General features: G+C 38.5%; 1 protein-coding gene across 1 annotated transcript; it reads right to left on the bottom strand.

Moving 5' to 3' along the window:
• Nucleotides 1-1,425: 1,425 nt before the first annotated feature.
• On the bottom strand, nt 1,426-24,372 carry kcnb1 (potassium voltage-gated channel, Shab-related subfamily, member 1). Its single transcript, XM_060868136.1, has 3 exons — nt 22,423-24,372; nt 20,794-21,465; nt 1,426-4,682 (listed from the first exon to the last, which is right to left on the bottom strand). Exons 2-3 carry the CDS (start codon nt 21,364-21,366, stop codon nt 2,784-2,786), a joined length of 2,472 nt encoding a protein of 823 aa, XP_060724119.1. The 5' UTR covers nt 21,367-21,465; nt 22,423-24,372; the 3' UTR covers nt 1,426-2,783.
• Nucleotides 24,373-24,505: the final 133 nt, after the last annotated feature.

The following is a 24,505-nucleotide window of genomic DNA, read 5'->3' as shown; positions in this document are numbered from 1 at the left end:
GGGCCTATTAAAATGTATTTATTATTTCAGTGAAACAAACAAACAAACAAACAAACAAACAAAATTTTAGCTCCACCCATTCCAGATGAGCTAATTAGCACAATGTGCAAAAATCTGTTTGGCTTCATCTCTACAAATTTTAGAAAAATTTGCTCAAATCATGAGACTTCATTTGTAAAACTGTTTGCTTGGCCTGGTTAGACAGGCCTATGAATATGACAGCAAAGACTAAACAGGACGTGAGGGCATATCTTGGCAACACTTCTGCTTATTAACACCAAATTTGATATAAGTGTATGGTACATGAATTTGAGGTAGTCTATCAATTTTGACACACATCTTAATGGAGGGCTATAGCATTCAGTTAACTGGTTCTGAGATGAAATTGTGTATGCTACATCCATCTGTTAGTGTGGCTTACTATATGTATATAAATATTTATATACAATGTCTGAAATGCTTTCTGGGTACTACTAAAAACAGCCACAAAAGATCCACTTCAGAATTCAAATCAAACATACTGTAATAAAATAATTTTCTGCCAATAATCATGGACTACATACGAAGATATTTCCAGTTAACCTTACAATAGAAACATTAAACAGAGACTATCTGACTATCCGACAACCAAACAAAAAAACAAACTATTCTGTACTAAAAGTAATATAATTGAAGTACAGATGGATAACAAATAAATGGAAACCAGTAGCTCTGGTCTGCTGTAAAGGCATTTTGCTGGTATGGTCTGGGTCCATTTGTCTCCTTAGAGGGAACTGTCACTGCAAATGTATTCTTAGTGATCACCTTTATCCTACAATGAATGACTTACACTCGGATGGGTGTGGACACTACTGAATTTTTTGATGACAAAAAAAATAATCTAAACGGTATCTCAAGCCACTTTAACGCCTATAGGAGAACACCTATATGAAAATGTTAGATTGCTACCGTTATCAAAACACCAGCTGGAAGAATATATATATATATATATATATATATATATATATATATATATATATATATATATATATATATATATATATATATATATGTATGGTGAGTTTATATAAACTTAAGCTCTCTCAAATTCTAGAGAAACATATGGAGGAAATGGAAGAACTTTATGCAAATGCAGATGCAAATTCCCTAAAGTTCTTCCATTTCCTCCATATGTTTCTCTAGAATTTGAGAGAGCTTGAGTTTATATAAAGTACCCATCTCTAAAGTCTGTTTACACACTGACAGTAGCAAGTGGTTACCATATCAACTGATGTTGCTATTATTAATACATGTTATACATACCTGAGAATCCTTTCTGCATGGACAGGGAAATTCAGTAGAGAATCCATGTACCTCAACTTTTATGTTCATGCTATGTTTGAAATTGCATGTGATCATTCTGTTATAGATATTTTAATGGTAACAATGTGTTATATATATATACTATATGGTTATAAGTATGTGGACACCTGGTCATCACACCCATATTTGCTTTTTGTACATGTTGTACATCAGCTGTTATAACAATATACAATATTGTTTTCTGGAAATCTTCTTCACTCTTTTGCTAGATTTTAGAGTGTGACATTTGTAGTTTGTGCCCATTTAGCCTCAAAAACATTAATGAGGTCAATCCAATTCCTAATGTGATCAGAGGGATTGAGCTCAGACCACTCAAGTTCTTTCACACAAGCCTTGGTACACCATGTCCTTATAGACCTTGTTTAGTGCATAGGGGCATTGTCATGCTGGACCAGGTTTGAGCTAGACTCCATAGTTCTATTAAACTGAAATCTTAATGCAACAGCATAGAAAAACATTCTAGACCTCTGTGTAGCAACAGTTTGTGGAAGGCCCACAAATGGGTAAAACTGTCAGGTGTCCACATACACAAACCATACAGTGCATGTTGAAGTAGATTTTGTACTATATATTGGTTTCTAATAGACGATATGAAAACATAAACATAGTAACATTGATAGCAACTGAAAATGCTACTTTTGTGCCAGTCTTCTTTATGAAAACATAATTTATCATAATTGTCATAATTGCCAGGTGATATGCTAAATAAAATAAGAAATGAAAAATAAGAATGAAAAAATAGCCATACCTTAAATAAGCTTGCATCCCCACAGTGTGAATGACCTTTATGGTATACAATTGACTGACCTAACATAATAGAATGGTACAATTTCTAGATTTCTACAATGTCCATGTCTATATAAAAATAAATCAGATACACTGTATGTGTATAACTTTGAGAATGTGTGCAGAAATGTAAATCATCAAATGTAACCACAAGGACAACTCTCCTCACAATGAACCCATAAATACACTCCCACTCAGGCATTGTAGACATTCAGACATTCATACCTGCAATCAAATAAGGCTAGTTTCTTAACAGGGAGAGGGATTGCGTTGCACTCATAAACAGGCTATAACCTGACCTTGATCTAAAGCCTAATCTTAAAAGTGGGCTCTGGACAATAGCTAGAGAATTTGGCAGTGACTGTCCTTGCCTTTACTTTACAGACCTGCTCTATCTGTTCAGTTTTGAATTTTCCATCCCAAACTGACTGTACAAAACTAATTATGTCAGATTCTGACAATAGACACATTTGTTTCAGTTTACATTGACATTGACAAAAAATTGGTAGAGACAAGGAGAGATATGGGTTGTGGTACATCTGTGGACACTGCACTGACCATTTATGTTTATTATTTCCATTTCCTTTGCCTCCCACCATGCTCTTTTTTCTCTGTAGTCACTGAATGCTCTCGTCTCAGAGGCTTTCATCAAAGGTGTTGGAACGTCCCCTTTCCCCTCTATATCTATGTAAAACACCTAATGCTAAATGATTATCATGACTTCCACTTGAATTGCTTCCCAATGGAAAGCGACAGTTCTGACCTAACAGCCTCTGTGCAGCCTCCAAGTGGTTGGTACCCCTCTGGTAGCCGATATGTAGGTGAGGCTTGGTGCTCAGACTTCCAAGCAGACAGTCTGATGGACTGCTTTCTCTGAGATGTTCTTCATCATCTGTATCAGCATCAATGTACCTGTTGATAGAGGCATCATGAAATGTGAAAACAGTAGGTGTGAGGGCAACTCCCTCTGGTGTCTTCGGTGGAGTCCTGCTGCTAGCTGTAGTGTAGATGGATACTTCTGGACTTATCAGTGAGTGATCTGAAAGAGCAGAACTGTCTGATAAAAGGCCAACAGCTGAACTTGAATCCACATTACTGTTATGATTCACTCTAAGAGAAGGTGTTTTCAGAAGGTTTCCACCATGAAGTTCTATGTCAGGTGGCTTTGCAGCAGAGCATGGTGGTGTAAGCATGGATTCATGTTCAATTGTGGGCTGAAGGCTTGGATTAGCCCTGACCCTTCCAGATAATCCAGAACTGTGTGAAAAATGAGAGCTCTCTGGGAGGGACAAGCCCACTGCTGGACTGTAAGGGAATCGTGTGTTTTCTTGGAAATCTGTGGCACAGCTGATGTAGCTGTCAATGCTTGACAGACTTTTCATATCCACCACTCCTTCATGACCCCCAACTCCTGTTCCTGGTAAGGTACCTAGCTCAATATCATCCCTTCTTCTACCTGCTCGGAATGAACTCCTGTCTTTGGTGTTGAGGTTAGGTTGTGACTGTGTCTTAGACATCTGGTTGTACACTTCCTCTAATTTCTGTGGATTGAGCCTCTGAGGGCTGGAGGCCCTGGTTTTGCTTGGGGAGCCCTGTTCTTGATTGAATGAGTGATTGGAGCTGGTGTCAGATGCCGCTCTCTTGGATGACCATTTCCAGCGACTAGGTGAGAGATGGTTATCTTGAATCTTTTCACCCTTCTCCATCACCACCACATCCAGAAGCTCTGCACCACGGCTAAAAGCATCCCTAACATTCATAGACACTATGCTGCCATTGCGCTTGGCTCGTTCTAAAGCCTCACGTCTCTTAACTGCTTTCTCTTGTCTTTTCTGCTCCTTATAGAACTCAGAGAAGTTGTTTACAATAATAGGGATAGGGAGCGCAATGACCAGCACTCCAGCAATACAGCAGAGACCACCAACTATCTTGCCTAACAATGTCTTTGGATAAATGTCTCCGTATCCCACGGTAGTCATTGTAATAGTAGCCCACCAAAAGGAAGCAGGTATGCTCTTGAACTTTGTGTCATCTTCATCCTTTTCAGCAAAGAAGACCAAACTTGAGAAGATCATGATGCCCATTGCTAAAAAGAGGATTAGCAGGCCAAGTTCGTTGTAACTGCGGCGCAACGTGAAGCCGAGCGACTGCAGCCCAGTAGAGTGACGAGCTAATTTTAAGATTCGCAAAATCCGCATAATACGAAATATCTGCACCACTCTGCGCACATTCTGGAACTGCAGTACGCTTTTGTTGGACTCTGTGAGGAAGATGGTCACATAGTATGGAAGGATAGCCAACAGGTCAATGACATTTAGTGGACCTTTAAAAAACTTCCATTTATTGGGTGCAGAAAGAAAGCGAAGGAGATACTCCATGGTAAACCAGGCAATGCAAACTGCCTCAACATGGGCCAGTTGAGGGTTGTCTGTGCTCTGCCCAAAATCATCTATGTCTTGCAGTTCTGGAAGTGTGTTGAGAGACAGAGCGATGGTAGACAGCACAATAAACAATATGGAGATGATGGCCAATATCTGAAAATGAGAAAGATCAGAAAACACAAATAGTGTGAAATTCATTTAAAGGATTATTGTTATTTAATAATTCCTGAGGTTTACAACTAGATTTTTGTACAAATCTTTTACTAGATTTTATATACTCACTGTCCACTTTATCAGGAACACCTGTGTACCTACTCGTTTATGCAGTGATCTAATCATTCAAGAGCTTCAGGTAATGTACACATAAAACATTTGAAGGGAAAAAGTGTGATCTCTGAGATTACAATTAGCTCTGTGATAATGACTTGATAGAGAAATCAGAGGGAAATTGCCAGATTGGTTCAATTTGCCAAGAAGGATATAAAGGATTTGAGCATGCAAAATAATGTTTTTCAGTCTTCAGTTGTCTAGTTACAGCGTGTGTGTGCAGATTGACAAATGCAATGGACCAAACCTTTATACCAACCAAGGAAATATCAGTAAGTTACATAGATTTAAAGTAAATTATTACAGGGCTCCAGTGTTAGGAAGGTCCACATACATTTAGTATGTAATGTGTGTTTGGGACTCTAATTTTATTTCTGCTTGAAAATTTGATTGATAAGTAAAGTAATATTGGTAGAATAATAAGACACGCTATAAATTAGATTAGTAACAATACTGTTTTCAACTCCTTTCTTTACAATTTGGTGAGAAGAATAAAGGTAGACACAACAATTGATGGCTGTAATTTGTATGTACATTGTACCTTAATACAGTCTGTTAGGTAAAACCCACAGTTTATAAATGTACAGTGTCTAGAATTTTTTTGCAGTTATGGTGGGTTCTGAATAAATGGGCACACAATCACAAAGAGAGGCATAAGCACATATCTGAAGGTCTGTAGGTAATAGCTAAGAGTAACTAGAACAAGAAGACCCTCAAGCAACATAAAAAACTATTGCATAATTTCTGCTGCTCATAGTTGAAACTATTGCATAATTTCCACTCATTGTTGAAAAATGTTTTCCAACTAACACACTGAGAAGAAAGCTAGCTAGCTCTTAGCCACCACCAAACAGAGAAGTGGGGCACTGTTGCCATGCCACCATGGCAGATGTGAATTAAGATCCTGTTGACCTCTGTTTCACAGTTAATTTCCTTTATATTAACATTTTGTATTTTCTTTTGTATTTTATTACAACAAACGTATTATAGTTGATTACTATATGGAATCTTTAAATTCGGATTGTTTAGTAACAAAAATCTATAAGCATTATTTTTTAATGTACATAGCTGGTGTGTGTGTGTGTGTGTGTGTGTGTGTGTGTGTGTGTGTGTGTGTGTGTATCTCCTTACAAAAATAGCAAAACCAACATATGTGTTTGTGTGTACTTGCTGAAAAGTCTTCCCCTCACCTTTGGCAATTTCTCTAAGAAATCTTCCTTTGACCTTGACCACACTGCCGCATATGTGTCTCCATAGCAACCATGACTATACTCAACATAAGGCCTAAGCATGGAATGGCTTGTAAGTTCATGGATATTTCTTTCTTTCCAGATTCTATCATCCCTCTGGTCCTCTGTATTTCGTTATTATATCCGATTCTCCATTTTCTTTAGAGCTGCATTCCTTGATCTTTAGAGAGTGGAATTTGAAAGACTGTGCTTGAACAGCAGCTGTCTCACATTTCTTATTTCAGTTCTCACCTTCAGAACCACCAAGGGATCAACATGTATCATCCTTTTACACTATAATAACATTTGGGAGTAGCCTGTTGCCATCAATCCTACTACCACCTCTCAAATTTAGATTGATAGAATTCATTATGATGCAAGAAATGTTCAGAGTTTAACTGATTGAGTAATTAATATTATTTTAACTTAATAGAGCTAACAGATAATGTCCATAAATACATTGACATCATTTGCTATGTACTTTTTTCAGATAGAAGGTTCAGCTTTGACATGTATGGCAGTTACATACTCACCTGCTCACTATCTCAGCTGTAAGTTTCAGCTGTAAGCTGCAGATTGGATAAAAGCATCAGTAAAATATATAAATTGTAAATGCATGGGAATGTAACTACTGTGCTGAACAGATAGTGCGTGTTGAGATTTGAGCAGACTGTTTCTGAACCTGCTTACAAGTCGTTCAGTACTGACACTGTCTCCATGGTTACCGATGAAGTCCATGTTTTACTCATTTTCCACAGTAGTCGACTGATAACACATACACGCATGTTACTCACAAGACCGTGCGACTACACAAAACCTTGTGAATGTCAATATAATCAAGTCTTCACATTCAAGCCCCAATGAATGGCTGGAAAATAAGCCCCTACACACACACAACCCCTTTCAGCTATGTTTTAGCAGCCCTTAATACATGAACCAAAATGCAGCTGACACACACACACACACACACACACACACACACACACACACACACACACACACACACACACACACACAGAGCCAGGTGACCTAAATGGCATAGCCACATTCTCTCATATATTATTCATGTGGTTGAGTGCTAGGGGAGAATCCTGTCTTAGTGTCTATATTTAAACCCATCCAGACAGTTACAGAGCTATTTATAGTATAGCCAATGAAACAACAGTAGTCTAGAGCTCTAGGCAGGCGTACACTTTTCTTATACTTGTCCTTACATAGACCTTAACTTGTCATAATTATTAATAAAGCTAATTAATGAATTATATATGCTGAGTGTCAGATGGCACAGAACCATCTGTGGTTTGTGTTAGTGTTTGTCTGTTGAATTGTACAGAGATGTCGGTGACAGAAACATGTCTCATTCACTCTAAAAAAATGTAATCACAAAGAACACACACACGCCAACAACATACAAAGTGTTTCAGATGTAAATATCATCCTAAACCTACAGGCACAAAAGCTAATCTTGGTAGAGACAGCTGTGCGTCCAAGCATACGACACTGTTGCTATGGTGACACTGATGACAGGCTATTTAGCATTGCAGACATGGAAGTGTGTGTGTAGGCAACATAAGCAGGAGTGGTATTAAACCCAAAACATATAGCATTCTAAAATATTCAAATGAAATTGTACTGTAAAAATATTTTATAGTAATTCATGCACACATCTCTGGAAAATTGTCCCTAGTGTGTGACTGCGTGAGTGAATGAGTGTGTGTGTTTGTGCCCTGCGATGGGTTGGCACTCCGTCCAGGGTGTATCCTGCCTTGATGCCCAATGATGCCTGAGATAGGCACAGGCTCCCCGTGACCCGAAGTAGTTCGAATAAGCGGTAGAAGATGAATGAATGAATGAATTCATGCACACTTACTTCTCCTTTCTTACAAGTGTGACAATATGTATTCATAACTTCATCAACAACTGTGAAGCAACACTTTTTTTTTAGCAAGGTCAAAACAAAACCCAACTGTTGTGCTCTGGTCACAAACAAATATTGTAATGCAAAAGTAATAAAAGTGGGAAAAGCAGAATCATTAAATGATAGAATATAAACCTTTGTGTACAGTGTACTCATTTTAAGAGTAAAGTGATAAAAAAGCAAAGTGATCGGGATAAAACACTATTATAACAAGACACTTTTAATTGTAGACAAAGTAAGTGTACTTTATTCTGGGTTATAATTAAATTAATGTTTTTTGGCCATTAATTCAACTCCTGCTATATGGGCTCCACTGAATTCATTTATGAACAATTCCTTGAACATAACCTTGAAATGTAGTTGCGTACTACTTTTGACTCTACTGTAGCAATAGATATATTGACTATTATTTGCCCATTTATACTTGCAAATGTTATTCATTAAATAAATACATTTTTCAGCAATAAGGCTAATGAATTTGAATCTTTGGCCACACTTCATGGCTCCAAAAACACTGAAATCACATTACAGACTCAGCACACGCTACGCACTCTTATTTCAGCACTGAAACACAAGCTGTCACCAAGGAAACCAGTGTTGTTCACCATGGCAACATGACTTGGATGTCAATGGTGGAGGTGAATGGGTTTGCTGCGATTAAAGGTGCATGTATTTACAAGGCATTCATACATACACTTACTCTCAAACCTTTTGGAATTTCTGTTGTATGTATACTCAATCAAAAGATTATCAAATATATGTGCATTTTTTCGGACACATTAGTGATCACTGTACGCCCTGCTCAGGTAAACTCTTGTTTGCCTAATTTGTTTCCCATTAAAAACACATCTTTATTTTATTCCAAAAAAAACCACATTGTTTTCTATTTAGTGAAAACATGAATGAAGCGCAGAGTCAATGGGGAATGAAGAGAGAGGGGATGAAAGACACAGCACAGCATTGCGGAAACTAGAAAAAATACAATCAGACGAAATTGATCCACTTTTCATTACACCAGGCAGGAACTGAGTATATAAAAGGTTTATTTTCCAACCTTGCCTAGGGTTTGTAAAAAGATCAAACAAGTATATCGGTAAAACTGTCTGTCTACACGGTGAATGGACTGCTGTGATCACATTGTTGGTTATGTGCCATAGTGACTTGGGCATAAGTCTAATAGATTCAGTTTGTAAACAGTCAAAAAAACCATCTGTCAAATCTTTTGCAGTTCACACATGCCGTAGCTTAGACTGACATGATGGCCGGTGGCAAAATTCTCTGTCTATTTCAGTGAAAAAATACTTTAAAAATAAGGATCAGTCTTTGGGATCCAAATCTTATTAGTTGCTCTTAACCAAACAGCTTAAGATTATTATTTTGTGCTTTTGTAAAGCCAAGAACAATAGCACAACCAGGTTATAAGTAATAAAATATACATACAATGGGGTAAAGTAAAGGCTGAGAAAGATTTATTTCTATCTCAGAGTATTCCAAGTAATTATAATGCTGAACAGGTTTTGTGTAATAACATCCTGCATCACATCCAGTTTTCCCATGATGTGCTACGGATAATGCCCATAGAAAAGCATGTAATGGTACAAGGTCACCGTAGCATCATCTGCCCAACAACCCAGGCCATATGAGCTTATTCGTAGAGAATCAGGTCCTCTTGCTTTTTGCTGTAATTTTCAGAACCACCCATTTCAAATCAGTATCTTTATAATAGACTTTGAAACAAAGACCTTAATGCATTCTAGAAAAAGTGGGAGATCCCAGACAAGGCTCTTGGGGAATTGTGGCAGAGAGAGATGACTCACATTCAGAAAGAGTGTAATAAGTTTATGAGGCCCTAGAGAGATACTATTTATTATGCAATGATATGCTTCATAAAGACCTTTATGTGAAGACAGTGACTGTCTAACAGTCCCTGAAGAAAAGTTAGGGAGTCCCATTGAAAGAGGTTTACAGCATTCATGTCACAGAGCTCATTAGAGCAGTGTTACTCATTGCGCGGCTCGCGAGCCTCCTGCGGCTCGCCAAGCTTTAATATGCGGCTCGCATGGCAGTAAATAATACGATGATAGGATCATGTGGTTAAAATTTTTTTTCATTTAAATAACATTAAAAACAATCAGGGAAGCATAGTAAAACGAATGTGCTCTATTACAAATAATAATATATATTTGTATATATTATTTGACTCGTCACTGACTCACTGCGTTCTGCGCAATAGCCAGTTTTTGGCGGCCTGCCAGAAGCTAGTTTGTGTTTCATGCTAGTTAACACCTGGTGTTTACTGTACGCACGGACTAAAAAATGGATCGATTTCTTATCAAAAAAATTTCTGCACAAAATGAACAGCAACAAAGCAATGTGACAGTGACAAAAGAGGTAACTGATGGGGAGCATGCATCATCCGCAACTTGAATAATTATTGTATTGCAATATTGTACATTGTATTTAAGCAGATAAGCTATTTAAGACTGAATAACTTGGCATACTTTGCGGTGAAAGTGGCTCTCCTATAGACTTTGTCCTATCAGTGTGGCTCACATGAAAAAATAATGAAGACCACTGCATTAGAGGATAAACAAAATGTTGCACTTTTGCATTCAAAGTGTGTTTCCTGGACTGCTATGTAAAAATAGATAGTTGACCACTATGAGACACCACACAACATGGGAAAACTGACTTTTGGCATTCAGCCTCTACTAAAAGCAATCCCAAAAGAAACCAGGATACCCGGTTAAACTCTAAGAGATTTTATTCTGTATCTAATAATACAAATGATGTTAAAACAAATGCTTATATATTTTATATGCATATTGAATATACAGCAATGCAAACAAACATGATTGGCAGCAACACTAGGGAGAAGGAAAAATTTTAACTGTGTGATACTGGACAATTCTTTACTTCCACAACAATACAGTGATGTATGCTTTGCTTTCAAGTTATCAAATATGGTTTTAGAAAGTGTGTGTGAATTGAATTAGAGCTGCTGCTTAGCAGGATCTTTGTATAGTCCTTTATCTGTACAATTGGCTGCTGGGTAGGCAGTTTAAAAAACAGGTGTTTAGCCAGACAAATGTCCTCATCAGGCAGGAAGAAATGATACAACTTAAAGGTACCCACAAAAAGAATCACTAGACATCTTTGCAGACTGTTCAATGGCAAAGTGCCTTTGTCCTGAAGCACAAAGCCATCTCAATTATAGATGCAGTCAAGAAATTGCTAATGGCCACACATCACCCATTAATGTTTATAATGAACAGTATATAATGTCATTGTTTATAACACTATCCATGTGTTAAATGTAAACAGAATGAATTCTTAAAATCTATTTAGGTCATTAGTACTTTTTCAAAAATAAATTAAAGGCAATTATTACTAAACATGTAATGATCGCTGGACTTCAGAAAAGCCCGTCATTAGCTTTTATTAATTTATGATTAATTAAACATTCTCTATTATAGATGAGAGTTATGAAATTACAAGGGGCCAAATATCACCCATATGCCTTCTTTATATGCCTGGGCACGATGCTATAATTTGCAACTCTAGTACTGGAACTGTGTATCTTGATCCACATATCTTGATCCACATAATGTTTTGCATAAATTTCAGGAACTCATAAGGGGAATTACACATAATAGAGCAAATAAGCATCACGGAAATGTTTTACATCAACTATCAAGGGGGCAAAAAAGAGCAAGCAAAGTTAGGAAGCATGGACAGATAATCATCTGTCTAAAGAGCTGCCTACTTATTGTAATTCAGCTAAGGTGAAAACAGAAGTTGATCTTTTTGGTAATAGACTCACTCTCTGATGTGGTTAAGGCCCAAAGACAAATACTTTGAGCCAGGATGCATCGACACACAAATGTCCAAAAAACAAGCATATCCAACAGACTATGTAACCAGTATGTCAATTGCTCCATTCTGTTTAAACAATTTCTAATACCAAACTGTTAATATTCCCGATAGGCCCTCTGTCACAAACCGGGATGGAAGGAGACAGACCCGTACGCAGGATAGCTTCAAATGAAGGGGGTTTAATAAATAAAGAAGACATAGACAAAAATGACGATAAATGAAACAATACAACTGACGACATTTAACAGACACTAGACATGACAAGGGGTACACGCAACGCGGCTAACTTAAATACAATTAAGACAATGATGACAATGAGGAGCAGGTGTGGTGACAGGGAGGAGCAGACGAAGGCGGGGCAGACACGTGACAACAACAACAGCACATGGCCAAAAGTCCGGGCTGAATCATGACACCCTCAAAGACCATGACTGCATTCCAGATTAAAGGCATAGTACTGTAGACCACACACCTTAAAATTATAGTGCCAGCTTCTGGGAGCAACCCCTACATACTGGCAGGTACAGAAAGGGTTCAGCAAATCTTGTAGTTCTGTGCAGACAAGTGGAAAATATTCACCTTATGTGAGAAACAGTGGCCATTGTTTGGAGCTTGTGCAGGGTCAACTGGAAGGATCCCTTCCTTTGTCTACCCCAAAAGTGTAGGTGGCACATTGTCTATGCACAGGGGTAATGCATGGTTTACTGCTGGGAAAACTTACCAGAACATTTTTTATAGCGGTATGGAACATCTGCAGCTATTTCTGTGCTTTGGAAAGCACAATAAAGGGGTAAAAAAAACAGTTGCACAAGCATTCTTCATTGCGGGCCTTCAGGTGCCTTCCCCCATTAAATAATAGCTGAAGCTTTATCTCATCTGGTTGCCTCCTGTGTAACAGTAAGTAGAGTGTCCTATTTGCATTAAAGAGGGCAACATATGCTTTGTAAAGCATTTTTAATGCTTTACAAACTAATGTTGCTTCATCACAAATCCATGTGCTGTGTGGAAAAACTCCACTAGACCTGAATGAAAATTTAATGGCTACCTTGGTTTCAATCATGAAAGCACAAGTTATAAGTACATATCCCTTCTTTTTCAATAAATACTCTAATACATAATAGACATTTTTTCTACTGCAACCCACTTCTATTTGGCTCATTTTTTCTAGATGCATGATTATATCCTGTTCTATAAGGTGGCTAAACATAAAATCAGAGGGAATGAAATATGAATGCATGAGGTCGGAACACAATGCATATGCAGACATAGTAATCACAGTATTTAAACCCTAAAAATGAATTCTTTGTGAAACCACCATTGTAGTTAACAATATGAGGAACTGCAAAATGCCGTTGTATTATCATATACAGGAATCTCTCTGTGGGACAAGTAAACTAACAAATAAGAGAGCTGAGAAAAGGCCCCAGTATAGTCGAGTTGAGGTAATGGGTGAGACGTAAAACATAGTCTTAGTATATGTTATCCATAATATCTGCTCAATATCAGTCATACTCAAAATATCTGTAAAAAAAAATTATAATATTTTATCCCTCATCCACCATACACCCCCAAGCATATTAAAATCTCGGGTAAATACCAAGATAATTCTCCACCTTTGAACTTAACAACAACGTATTTGATTATGAGCAGTGTACACCATTTAAGACCATTCCTAATTGCTTAGATATGTTAGATCAGTGATAGGGGTGGCACTGCTCTAGCTAAGTTAAATTCGTACTGATGGTGTGTGGTAGTGCACTTGAGAAAAAACAAAAGACAGGGCAGACTTAGATTTATGGCTTGTTGATTTACCCTTAACACAATTAATCATACAGTATATAAAAACTCTACTGGAGGATGCTTTCACAATGCAGACTTCTCTAGAGATTACCAATAATGTCTGGCAATGGCAAGCTATGTTGACGCAACTGCTAAATAATTGCAGCCCTTTCAATTCCTATTTGTATAAAATCCCAGTAACTACACAATGGTATATATGCTTACAAACAAACTATGCATACTTGGTGGCCTTTCAAAACTCTGCACATGAGGACATTATGACACGATTACATGAATTTCTGTGTACTACAGTTTCTCTTTTTCCATTCATCCCAACCACATATAAAGTTAATGTATTAAGTCTGGTTATAACAAATTGAGTCTTACATAACAGTAAAACTTGTTCAGGTCATCAGGCAGTTGTTGATTTACAGCAGGGTAGAGGTGGATGTAACTTCTGCAGTTGGTGAGATGTTGATAATTTTTTCACTTCAGTAGGCTGCCTTCTTGGCTGGACAAAGGTTCTTGATCTTAGTAATAAACAATAGTTATTGTTCTTGAATTTCTACAACGTTCTATTGCTATTAAACACTCTAGACAGTATCAACGAAGCAATGATGTATCTCTAGCGTTGTTTCACCAGTCTCATCTCTTTGTGGTGTAATCACCAGGCAAGCATATTTTAGTTTTTCTGTACAGGTACAAAACCTATAAATTTCTCAATGTACAGAGTCTCCTAAAGCTGCATGATGTTTAAAGGGATTGTGTTACACAATAAAACAGTGTTTTGTGCCCCTGGACAACCACTTTAAATTAAGGTCCTTTGTGACTGAGGTTTTCTTGGTTGATCTGTATGAGTCCCCTTAATAATATAAAAAGCATAAAGGTCCACCATTTTGTTGTACAGGGAACACAGATTAGAAAGATGTATTTTCTGGAGTATGGAGTAAGGTGTAAACACTGATCTTTTTTCTGTACAATTTTATATGCCATATAAACAGCAGCTTGATCAAAACATTACCTTCACTTCATAAGGAAATCACATTTAACTTTTAATGTGTCTTTAGTTAGGCTGACCATTTTTTCCAGCCTTCTTTGTTAAATTGGCCCCTAAGTTGCCAAATGCGTGGTGTGCTCATTACATTACACGTTTAATAACGTTTTTGGCTATTTGCCACATTCAGTCACAGTGGCATCTGAATAGTTTTCACAGGCAAACACACATATACGGCCTTTGGTGCTCTTCCATTCATCAGTGTTTTATTCATAAGTCTATCTGTCACAGCTACACAGTATTTACCTTATTTCAATTGCTCTCAAACAGCCAGTTCATCTTACCTAAATAATACTAGTAAGTATCTACTAAGTATTAGACGCTTAATTGAATAGACTGTTCAGGTGAAGTCTATTGAAATTCACTTTACTAGCCCAATGACACAAATGAGGTGCTGAAGGGAGATGATTAAATTTAATTGTACAATAACATGCTTCATGCCTTCCAAAAGCATTAGATAATGCCATCCAGAAGCATTAGATAATTCATAAAACACTGTGTATTTTGCACCAAAGGACTAAGCAATGTATGTCAGATGTCAGTGCTTAAATCACATTTAATGACATGTTCACTCACTTTCAGTAACTGCTTTATTATGGTCAGGCTCACCTTGGATCTGAAGTCAGCAAATTTCACGCAGCACCTCTCAGAGCACCACTTACACCCATTCACACCTACTGTAGATGCAATTTAGCTTAGCCAATCTGTCAACCTGTTTTTGAGACAGTGGGAAGAAACCAGCAGAAAAACGGTGAAAACCTGGAGAAAACCCACACTAACCCATACAATACACCACTCAGACAGTAACCTGAGGTCAATATCAAACCCTGGACCTTAGAGCTATGAGGCACCAATGCTACCCAATGCAGCACTGTTGTATTTGTAATTTATATATGATATATTATCATGGATAATAGTTCTACTTCTATTCTTTCTCAACAGCCAGGGTGATTTACTTATTTCCTGGCTGAGTATCAAAAGCAGTGCTGTCACTTCCTGATTCTTTGTGGGTTGCCCAATCATCCAGTTTAACATTCTTCTCTTTCCAGTGTGTTGAAAAAATAGATGAAAAGATATTGAGTGTTATACTATATATACAAAGGCAGATTTGATGCTAGAAGACCATGATAAAGCCTCTAATGCATGAGAATACAATATCAATACTCTGAGTGGCTATTACCCTCAACAGAGTACCATATCAGCACTTTGAGTAGTGTCACCATCAGTAAAGTGCAGTATCAGAATGCTGAGTGATTCTCATCCTCAGTAAAGAACAGTATCAGCACTTTTCAGCACATTTAATTTTCATCTTGGCAGTATCAACACTCAGTGCTTCTCTGTTTCAATAAAGGGGCTGGTTTAAGTATTTCTATAAATGCTGATCTCCATGGATTTTCATGCAAAACAGTCTATAGAGTTTACTCGGAACACTGCAATAAAGAATAACATCCAGTGAACTGCAGCTCCGTGGATGGAAATGCCTTGCTGAAATTAGAGATCAATGAAGAATAGCCAGACTGGTTCAAGCTGACAGAACATAGCAGTAATTAAGGTAATCAGTCTGTCAAATTATTGTGAACAACAAAGCATCTCAGAATGCATAATACAAAGAACTCTGAGGTGGATGGACTACAGCAGCAGAAGACCACATTGGGTTCCACTTCTCTTAGCCAAGAACAAAACGCTGAAGCTGCATTAGGCGCACACTCACCAAAACTGGACACTCTAGTAAAACAAGACTTAAAAAACCTGATTTGTTTAATCACATAGCTGCTGGGGTCAGAACTTCGTGCGTACAGTATGCACAGACAGGGCAGCTATATTATATAATTTTCTCTGGATGTAGGTTAGTATTTTGTCCCATATTCCAACCCCAACAGTCACCATCAAAACACCAAACCTGGCTACCCCAATGTAAATGATTTTGCTACACACCTGTGAGTGCTGACCATTTTAAAACATCTGTATTTGCCAAGAACAGAAAGCTGAACCTGCAGTGAGCACACTCTCACCAAAACTGAACACTCTAGTAAAACAAGACTTGAAAAACCTGATTTGATGAATCACATACAGTAGCCTGCTGGGGTCAGAATTTGGTGCAAACAGCATGAGTCCATGAACCCAACTTTTCTTGTGTGAAAAGTGGTTTCATGAACATAACAATAACTTCAGTGTTGTTATTCAGGCTCTGAATACAATAGCACACATTTGGGATGTCATAGAATGGTGGATTTGCAGCATGAAAGTGCACTTGAAAAATTACAGAAATTGCCTAATGCAATCATGTCAATATGGACCAAAATAGCAGGGGAAAGTTTTCAACATATTTTGGAATCCATGAAGAATTGAAACTATTCTAGGAGCAAAGGGGCTCTTAGTAAAGGCTATTAGTAAAGTATTCCTGATAAAGTTTGGTGAGTGTAATGCAATGAATGCAATTAATATACGTAGCAATTAGATTTTAAAACCCTATTTTTTAGAGATGAGTCTCTAAAGCTAGTAGTTGGAATGTATAAAAGGTTTTATATTGCACAACACTGGCTTTGATTAAAAAAACAAACTCTTGTGACTTGTGAATTAAATAGGCAGGTGAAAGGCATTATGATATTATGATTCAATCCTTAAGTGGTGTGACTGAAACTAGAAGCTGGAAGATTTTCCGATCAATAATAATAAAAAGTCTGCAAATCAAACATTGCAGTTAGCATTTTTAATTAGATAATACACCATAATTTATCATCTGTCTCTATTTATTTGTCCTGGTCCATGAAGCAAAGCTATTTGATATGAAATATTGAATAAAGCCAGCTTAATTTTTTCTGACTGTAATCAGGATGGGGATGCAATTGGTATTTGTCTTTATAGCAGCATACAGGGGGATGGGTTGGGTCAGAATGGGGATCAGTATGTTGGCAGGGGGCAGAGGGGACACTAAGGCAAACACTTCCAATCTCTCCCCACTGGTTTGGGTGCAGAACACATCAACAAGGTGGAATTAAAACTGGGTTCGCTCTCAACATGTAACTCTACTCGCACAATAATAAGACAGACAGGTATGTCAATAATCAAACCAGCACAAGGCTGGATGACACTCTACACCATGCACATAAATACTTCAAGTTGGCTTATTCACAGTTAGCCTGCTGACAGAGATTCAGCTACCGGAACTCTACAATGGTGCAATCAGGACAGTGCAGATGTCTGTGAAAGCGGGATCTACAAGTGATGTGGAAAACTGGCAAGTGCAAATGGGCTCTTTTGCTTAAATGATATTGTTACCAAGAGATTCCAATTCTACAATTACACTCCCTAGTGGAGCCAGACAGTTTGCTAGTACAGGAAGGGCCAGCTCCTGATTGGCCCTGACATTTATTCAACACTCACAGAAGTTAACATATACAATTATATGCATACAGTATGCATTGTATTAGTTTGCCCTAATGAAAACCACAATATTGCTACTCTCCAGCAAAAACTTTAATAGTGTCCATTAATGGTCAAGATTCTGTCATGTACAGAAGAAAAAACATTTGTGCGCTGTTGAAATATGAGCTGACAGCAATTTGCAGAGATAGCCAGTGGTCAGAGCTGTAATCACATTGTGTGGTGGAGCCATGCAGCAAAATGTGATTGGAGGCAGATGTAGACAGAGCTGGTCTGAATATGGACAGGACAGAAAGAAGGTGGAAAGGGAAAAACAAAATGGGACATGAAGTCTCATGAAAGATAATTAATGTGACATTTCCCTGACATTTAGCAGGAGGTGCCGAGTAAAAGACTAGAAGGAGGGAGACTAGGACACAGAGTGTATGAAGGGAATTGGAAGAAGTACTAAGAGCCAGGAAAAGTTCTAACAACAAAAGCAAAGTCACCCATCTGTTACATTGATCGTTCTTTTTAGTGTAGCTGAGAAAGAAGCCCAGTGTTGACTAATCACCTGCAGTTTTGAATTAACCGATTTGAATTTTTCATGCAAATCACAGATAAAACTTATCTTTACTTATCTTTTATTGCCCTTAAAAAAAGAACAGAGACTAGACAGAATAGATTAGATTTTAATATAAATATAATTAAATTCCCATTCGAAACATTAACCTATTTCTATACAGTTTCTTACTAAGCAGCTGTAATGCTGTCTTTGATCATTTCTTGTTTCTCTATTATGTAAACATTTTGCAATGCACACATATACAAAACCCAAACACAATCATGATCTATCATGACATTGGAAGTTCCATAACTGCATTTTAGAGTAACTGGGATGATTAACTAACTAATTCATGCATAATGACAGTATTATGAGCAAGATGTTTGTTATGAGGTTAACCTGAGTCCCCAGGGACTAACCACAACTCATGCATTATTGACACTAGGTTATGATGTCATTCAATGCTACTGTATTACATGAAGAGCTTGGAGCACCGCTGTGTCCTATAAATCCCCAGACTCCACTTCTGTCTCTGTCCACTATTGAATCACAGCCCTCTTGATGTCCTGGTACCCTATGTTTCATAAATTAAACATGGCCAGTGGACTGAAGAGGTCCCCCTACATGTATATTGATATAAATTAGTTTAAAAAAGTTGACATTAATAGATATCACAAAAAGAAACTCTACAGAGAAGGCTTAATGGGTGTAACTACACTAGGGCCCCCACATAGCTCCACCCATTGTAAGTCAATTCTTCTTCCTCTTATTATTAATTATTATTATTATTTTTGTTGTTGTTGTTGTTGTTAAGTTTAGCAAATTTAGCACAAAAACATTTATCAAACTAACACAGAAGGATACTATTTTCTCACCCTGGTGACCACAGTGAACAAACAGGAAAGCATATATTGATCAAACTTCTTTAGTAACAATATTCATTATTTGGAGGCATAAAACTAGATTTTCTATGTACATTATTATATACCATTGTCTATATACCATTATATACCATTGTCTTTTGAATTTCTAAGTCTAGCATTCTTCATAACATTTATGCTATTTGGCAGACACCCTAATCCAGAGCGACTTACATTTACATTTCACTTTAGACAATTAAGCAATTGAAGCAATCAGTAGTCCATCACCTTCACAACTTGGTTACCACATTACTACATATGACACATAACCCAGTGGGGTTATGTGTTACATGTAGGGTTCTGTGTAGGGTCATGTGTTAGCTATGATTTTTTTGTACCTTATTAGCTTAAAAACAAATGTTGCTTAGCTGTATGTATTTCTTGTTAAATGGGGATCCTACTAATGCCCTACACAGACAGGGCAGCTATATTATATAATTTTCTCTGGATGTAGGTTAGTATGTTGTCCCATATTCCAACCCCCACAGTCACCATGAAAACCCCACCCCATTGTAAATGATTTTGCTACACACCAGGGAGTGCTGACCATTTTAAAATATATGTATTTCCAAGTACATTTTTAGTGTAACATATTAAGTTCTTATGTGTGACAATAAAATGAGTGGATCATATGTGCTGTAACAAAATGATCCTGTTTCCAAACTAACTTAAAACAGCCAAAAAAACACTGGTAGCCATTGCTCAAATGGATCAAGCTGCAGAATTCCCATTCAATTTTTTCACTATTTACAGGAAAAATACACTATAAATTAATTCCACTGACAGAGAACTGTGACTTGATTTCCTCTACAACAGGAGTAATGAGAATTGCACTTTTTTATTTGCCCTTTTAAGCTAATTGGCAGGCTATAAATGTGCCAACTGTCCAACAGATATGTGGACGTTGCGATTTTACCTTGGCAGAGAGCATGATTTGACATAGAATCAGGCCTAATGGTATTAGGAAATGACATAATTGGATACAAGTGCCTTGAAAGAAAAGAAAAAATAAAACAAAACTCTCAGCCGTAATTCATATCAAGACTTCAACTACAATTAGGCAGGTCATCAGCTGAGCAGTGTTCAAGTGTAAGGCATTGGAACTGTGTGTGTCTGTGTGTGTGTGTGCGTGTGTGCGTGTGTGTGCGTGTGTGCGTGTGTCAGTCTGATGTTAATTCCTACACAGACATATACACGTTTACTCTTTTAATAGGCTCCCTCTCTTATAGCTACCTTGGCTGCTACAGAAGATCCAGGCTTCTCCAGTAGGTCCCACAGTTTCTTGCGCTTCTCCGAGCAGCACGCATTATCCAACTCATCGCCCTCACGCTCCTTCAGTGTGTCAGCCTCACGCCGTAGCTCCTCATTCATCTGCTCCTTTTTCTGGTGGTACCGCGCCTGGCAGCACGACTCTAGGTAGATCTCGTCAACGCCCCAGTAGTCGAGCTCCTGGCTGAACGACAGCGCGCACATCTCTTCCATCATGTGCAACTTTCCCGTGCGATAAAAGTTCAGGATGGACGTGAACGCGCCCGGATGCCGGTCGAAGAAGTACTCGTTCTCGTCCAGGTTATAGTCGTCGCAAATATCCATGAGCGCTTCGTGTGTTGTGCACGCGCGAAGTTTGCCCAGGCGCGTGCGCGGCAGGCGCTCTAGTGTGCGCCAAAGCACCTCGTGCGGCAGACCGCCCACGTTTAGACGCACACGCCGGTAACACGACATGCTCCTGATAATGTCCACCGGCTCCGGGGGTAGAGAGGCCGCAGAGCGAGAGCCTGTTTTACTGATCATGGCAGATCTCTCCATTGTTTTTGATTCGGCCGCAGTTTCCTAGGCTATGGTTTACTCCAGGCGGGCCGCAGAACCTGCGTTACCTCTCGATGTAGGAACCGCGTTCATCCATGGCTAGAATCAAAACAAGAAACAAGTCACACAGTTAGTACACGTTTAATAGCAACAAATAATCAGGGATTTCCAGGCGAACTAGAAGTGCACGTGCACTCACAGTAGTGACAGCAAGGAACGCGTCTAGATGGAATAATGCGCGTAACGGGCACGAGGATGAAATGACTCATAAATCCGAGCAGTACTGTACAACTTGTGCTTTTAATTATGTGCAGGAAGTTATAATAACCAGAGCATGTGGTAATAACATATTAGAGAAGGCAGCTGCTCAGGACACGTGTTGATTTTTGGTAATAAAAACATCCGTCTCCTCTGAGGACATGCACATGTTCATATTCGGTAACCTATGTGTAGAAAGGCTGGTGGGTTTTTGCTACTGAATGTTTTAGGAGAAACATAACATTGCAGAAGCAATTTTCTGTTGTTAAATAGTCAGCAGCTGTCCAAAAGCGCAACCGCAGCGCAGCCACAGCGCAGACGCAGCGCAGCCGCAGCCCGGTCTGCACTGCCTATAAAAACAGGAGAAAAGCACCATGCAACACATTTGTATACTTTTGCTAAATCCACTAAGAAATTCGGTTGCGTAAATGATCCAGCACACAATCCAGTTTTTTGAGTGGCATCGATCAGTCAGCCATCAGTTTAAAACACGTTTCTTGATTATGCTCTTTTTATTCAAATGCATTGTTTAGAGAGAAATCAGGATGTCGATCAAACCAAAGTGAGCACGTAAACAAATGTTCTTTATTTAAAGTAGACTAATGCTAAAGGCGGAAACAGTAGGGATTTGATTTGTACGTATGTTTGGGGATTATTGTTCTGTATTGGTAACAGCTAATAACAACAACAACAACAACAACAATAATAATAATAATAATAATAATAATAATAATAAGAAGAAGAAGAAGAAGAAGAAGAAGAAGAAGAAGAATGCCTAGAGATTCATCACAAACATACCTCAGTAGCTGAAGGCTCAGAATGATGGAAAAGCCCATAAATGAAGATGAACACAAGAGGAGCGTCACTGCTTTATTCCCATGTCTAGTATAAAATAAAGCCCATGTGGAGGATCGCTATCTTTCAGTCTGGACATATTTGTCTGCTCGCTACAACAAACCGCCGATTCCTCTTTTTTATAGGAAGAGGAACAAATCAACAAGTCCAGCGGTAAATCCGTGGAGCTGATTTCGCGGCGGGTTTTTTTTTTTCAGTGTGCCGAAGGCTGGATCTGATATTAACCCTTCACTGGCCTGCAAAGCGTGTTCCTCCCTCCTGCGCCACGGCCCACTGACCTCGGCCAAAATGGCGAACAGCATCTGTACACCGGCTCATCTGTTTCTGAGAAAAAAATACACTGTTCATATTTTACCCCTAAAAATATCTATTGTCGAAAGAGCACCCATGGGGGCGAATGAATGCTGTAGTGCTGAAATCAGACACAAACAACAAGTGTTCCTTATTATGTATTAGGGGTTTCATAGTAAAATAGGACCAGAGGACCAGCAAAACCAGCTTGCATAAAAGCTCATGTGTCCTTGGTTATAGGCTCTGTAAAAAAAAAGGAGAACACACAAATGATGTTTGTAATCAATGTCAAACCAAAGAGGATGAGGATTTTGTTGTCTGTTAATGTACACAAACACCACCTTTCACACATGCAAATTACTCTGTTATGTACAGTGGTGTGAAAAAGTGTTGGCCCCCTTCCTGATTTTTTTAAATGCAGGTTTTTATTATTAAGGGAAAACAAAATCCAAACCTACATGGTCCTGTGTGAAAAAGTGCTTGCCCCTAAACCTAATAACTGGTTGGACCACCCTTAGCAGCAAGAACTGTAATCAAGCGTTTGCGATGACTTGCAATGAGTCTGTTACAGCGCTGTGGAGGAATTTTGGTCCACTCATCTTTGCAGAATTGTTGTAATTTAGTCACATTGGAGGGTTTTCAAGCATGAACCGCCTTTTTAAGGTCATGCCACAGCATCTCAGTAGGATTCAGGTCAGGACGTTGACTAAGCCACTCCAAAGTCTTTATTTTGTTTTTCTTCAGCCATTCAGAGGTGGACTTGCTGGTGTGTTTTGTATCATTGTCCTGCTGCAGAACCGAAGTTCGCTTCAGCTCGAGGTCACGAACAGATGGCCGCACAATGTCCTTCAGGATCACAGCATGTCTTCCAGGTCCTGAAGCAGCAAAACAGCCCCAGACCATCACACTCCCACCACCATAGTTTTACTGTTGGTATGATGTTCTTTTTTCTATAATGCAGTGTTACTTTTACGCCAGATGTAATGGGACACACACCTTCCAAAAAGTTCAAGGTGTTGTGTCTCGTCAGTCAACAGAGTATTTTCCCAAAAGCCTTCAAACGGGGATCATCAAGATGTTTTCGGTTTTTATCTTGGAACTCTGCCATGCAGGCCATTTTTGACCAGTCTCTTTCTTTTGGTAGAGTCATGAACACTGACCTGAACTGAGGCAAGTGAGGCCTGCAGTTCTTTGGATGTTGTTGTGGGGTCTTTTGTGATATCTTGGATGAGTCGTCGTTGGCTCTTGGGGTAATTTTCGTCGGCCGGTCACTCCTGGAAAGCTTCACCACTGTTCCATGTTTTTGCCATTTGTGGATAATGGCTCTCACTGTGGTTTGCTGGAGTCCCAAAGCTTTAGACAGACTGATAGATCTCATTTACTTTCTTTCTAATTTGTTCCTGAATTTCTTTGGATCTCAGCTTTTGAGGATCTTTTGGTCTACTTCACTTTGTCAGTCAGGTCTTATTTAAGTGATTTCTTGATTGTGAACAGGTGTGGCAGTAATCAGGTCTGCATGTGGCTAGAGAAATTGAACTCAGGTGTGATAAACCACAGTAAAGTTATGTTATGGTAAACACTTTTTCACACTTGGCCATGTTGGTTTGGATTTTGTTTTCCCTTAATAATAAAAACCTTCATTCAAAAACTGCAGGTTGTGTTTACTTGTGTTATCTGTGACTAATATTTAAATTTGTTTGATGACCTGAAACATTAAAGTGTGACAAACGTGCAA

This window comes from Tachysurus vachellii, chromosome 4 (genome assembly GCF_030014155.1).
Source record: "Tachysurus vachellii isolate PV-2020 chromosome 4, HZAU_Pvac_v1, whole genome shotgun sequence".
In the NCBI taxonomy this organism is placed as follows: Eukaryota; Metazoa; Chordata; class Actinopteri; order Siluriformes; family Bagridae; genus Tachysurus; species Tachysurus vachellii.
Note: the sequence above shows the minus strand (reverse complement) of the source record. Positions and strands in the feature narration are given on the sequence as shown.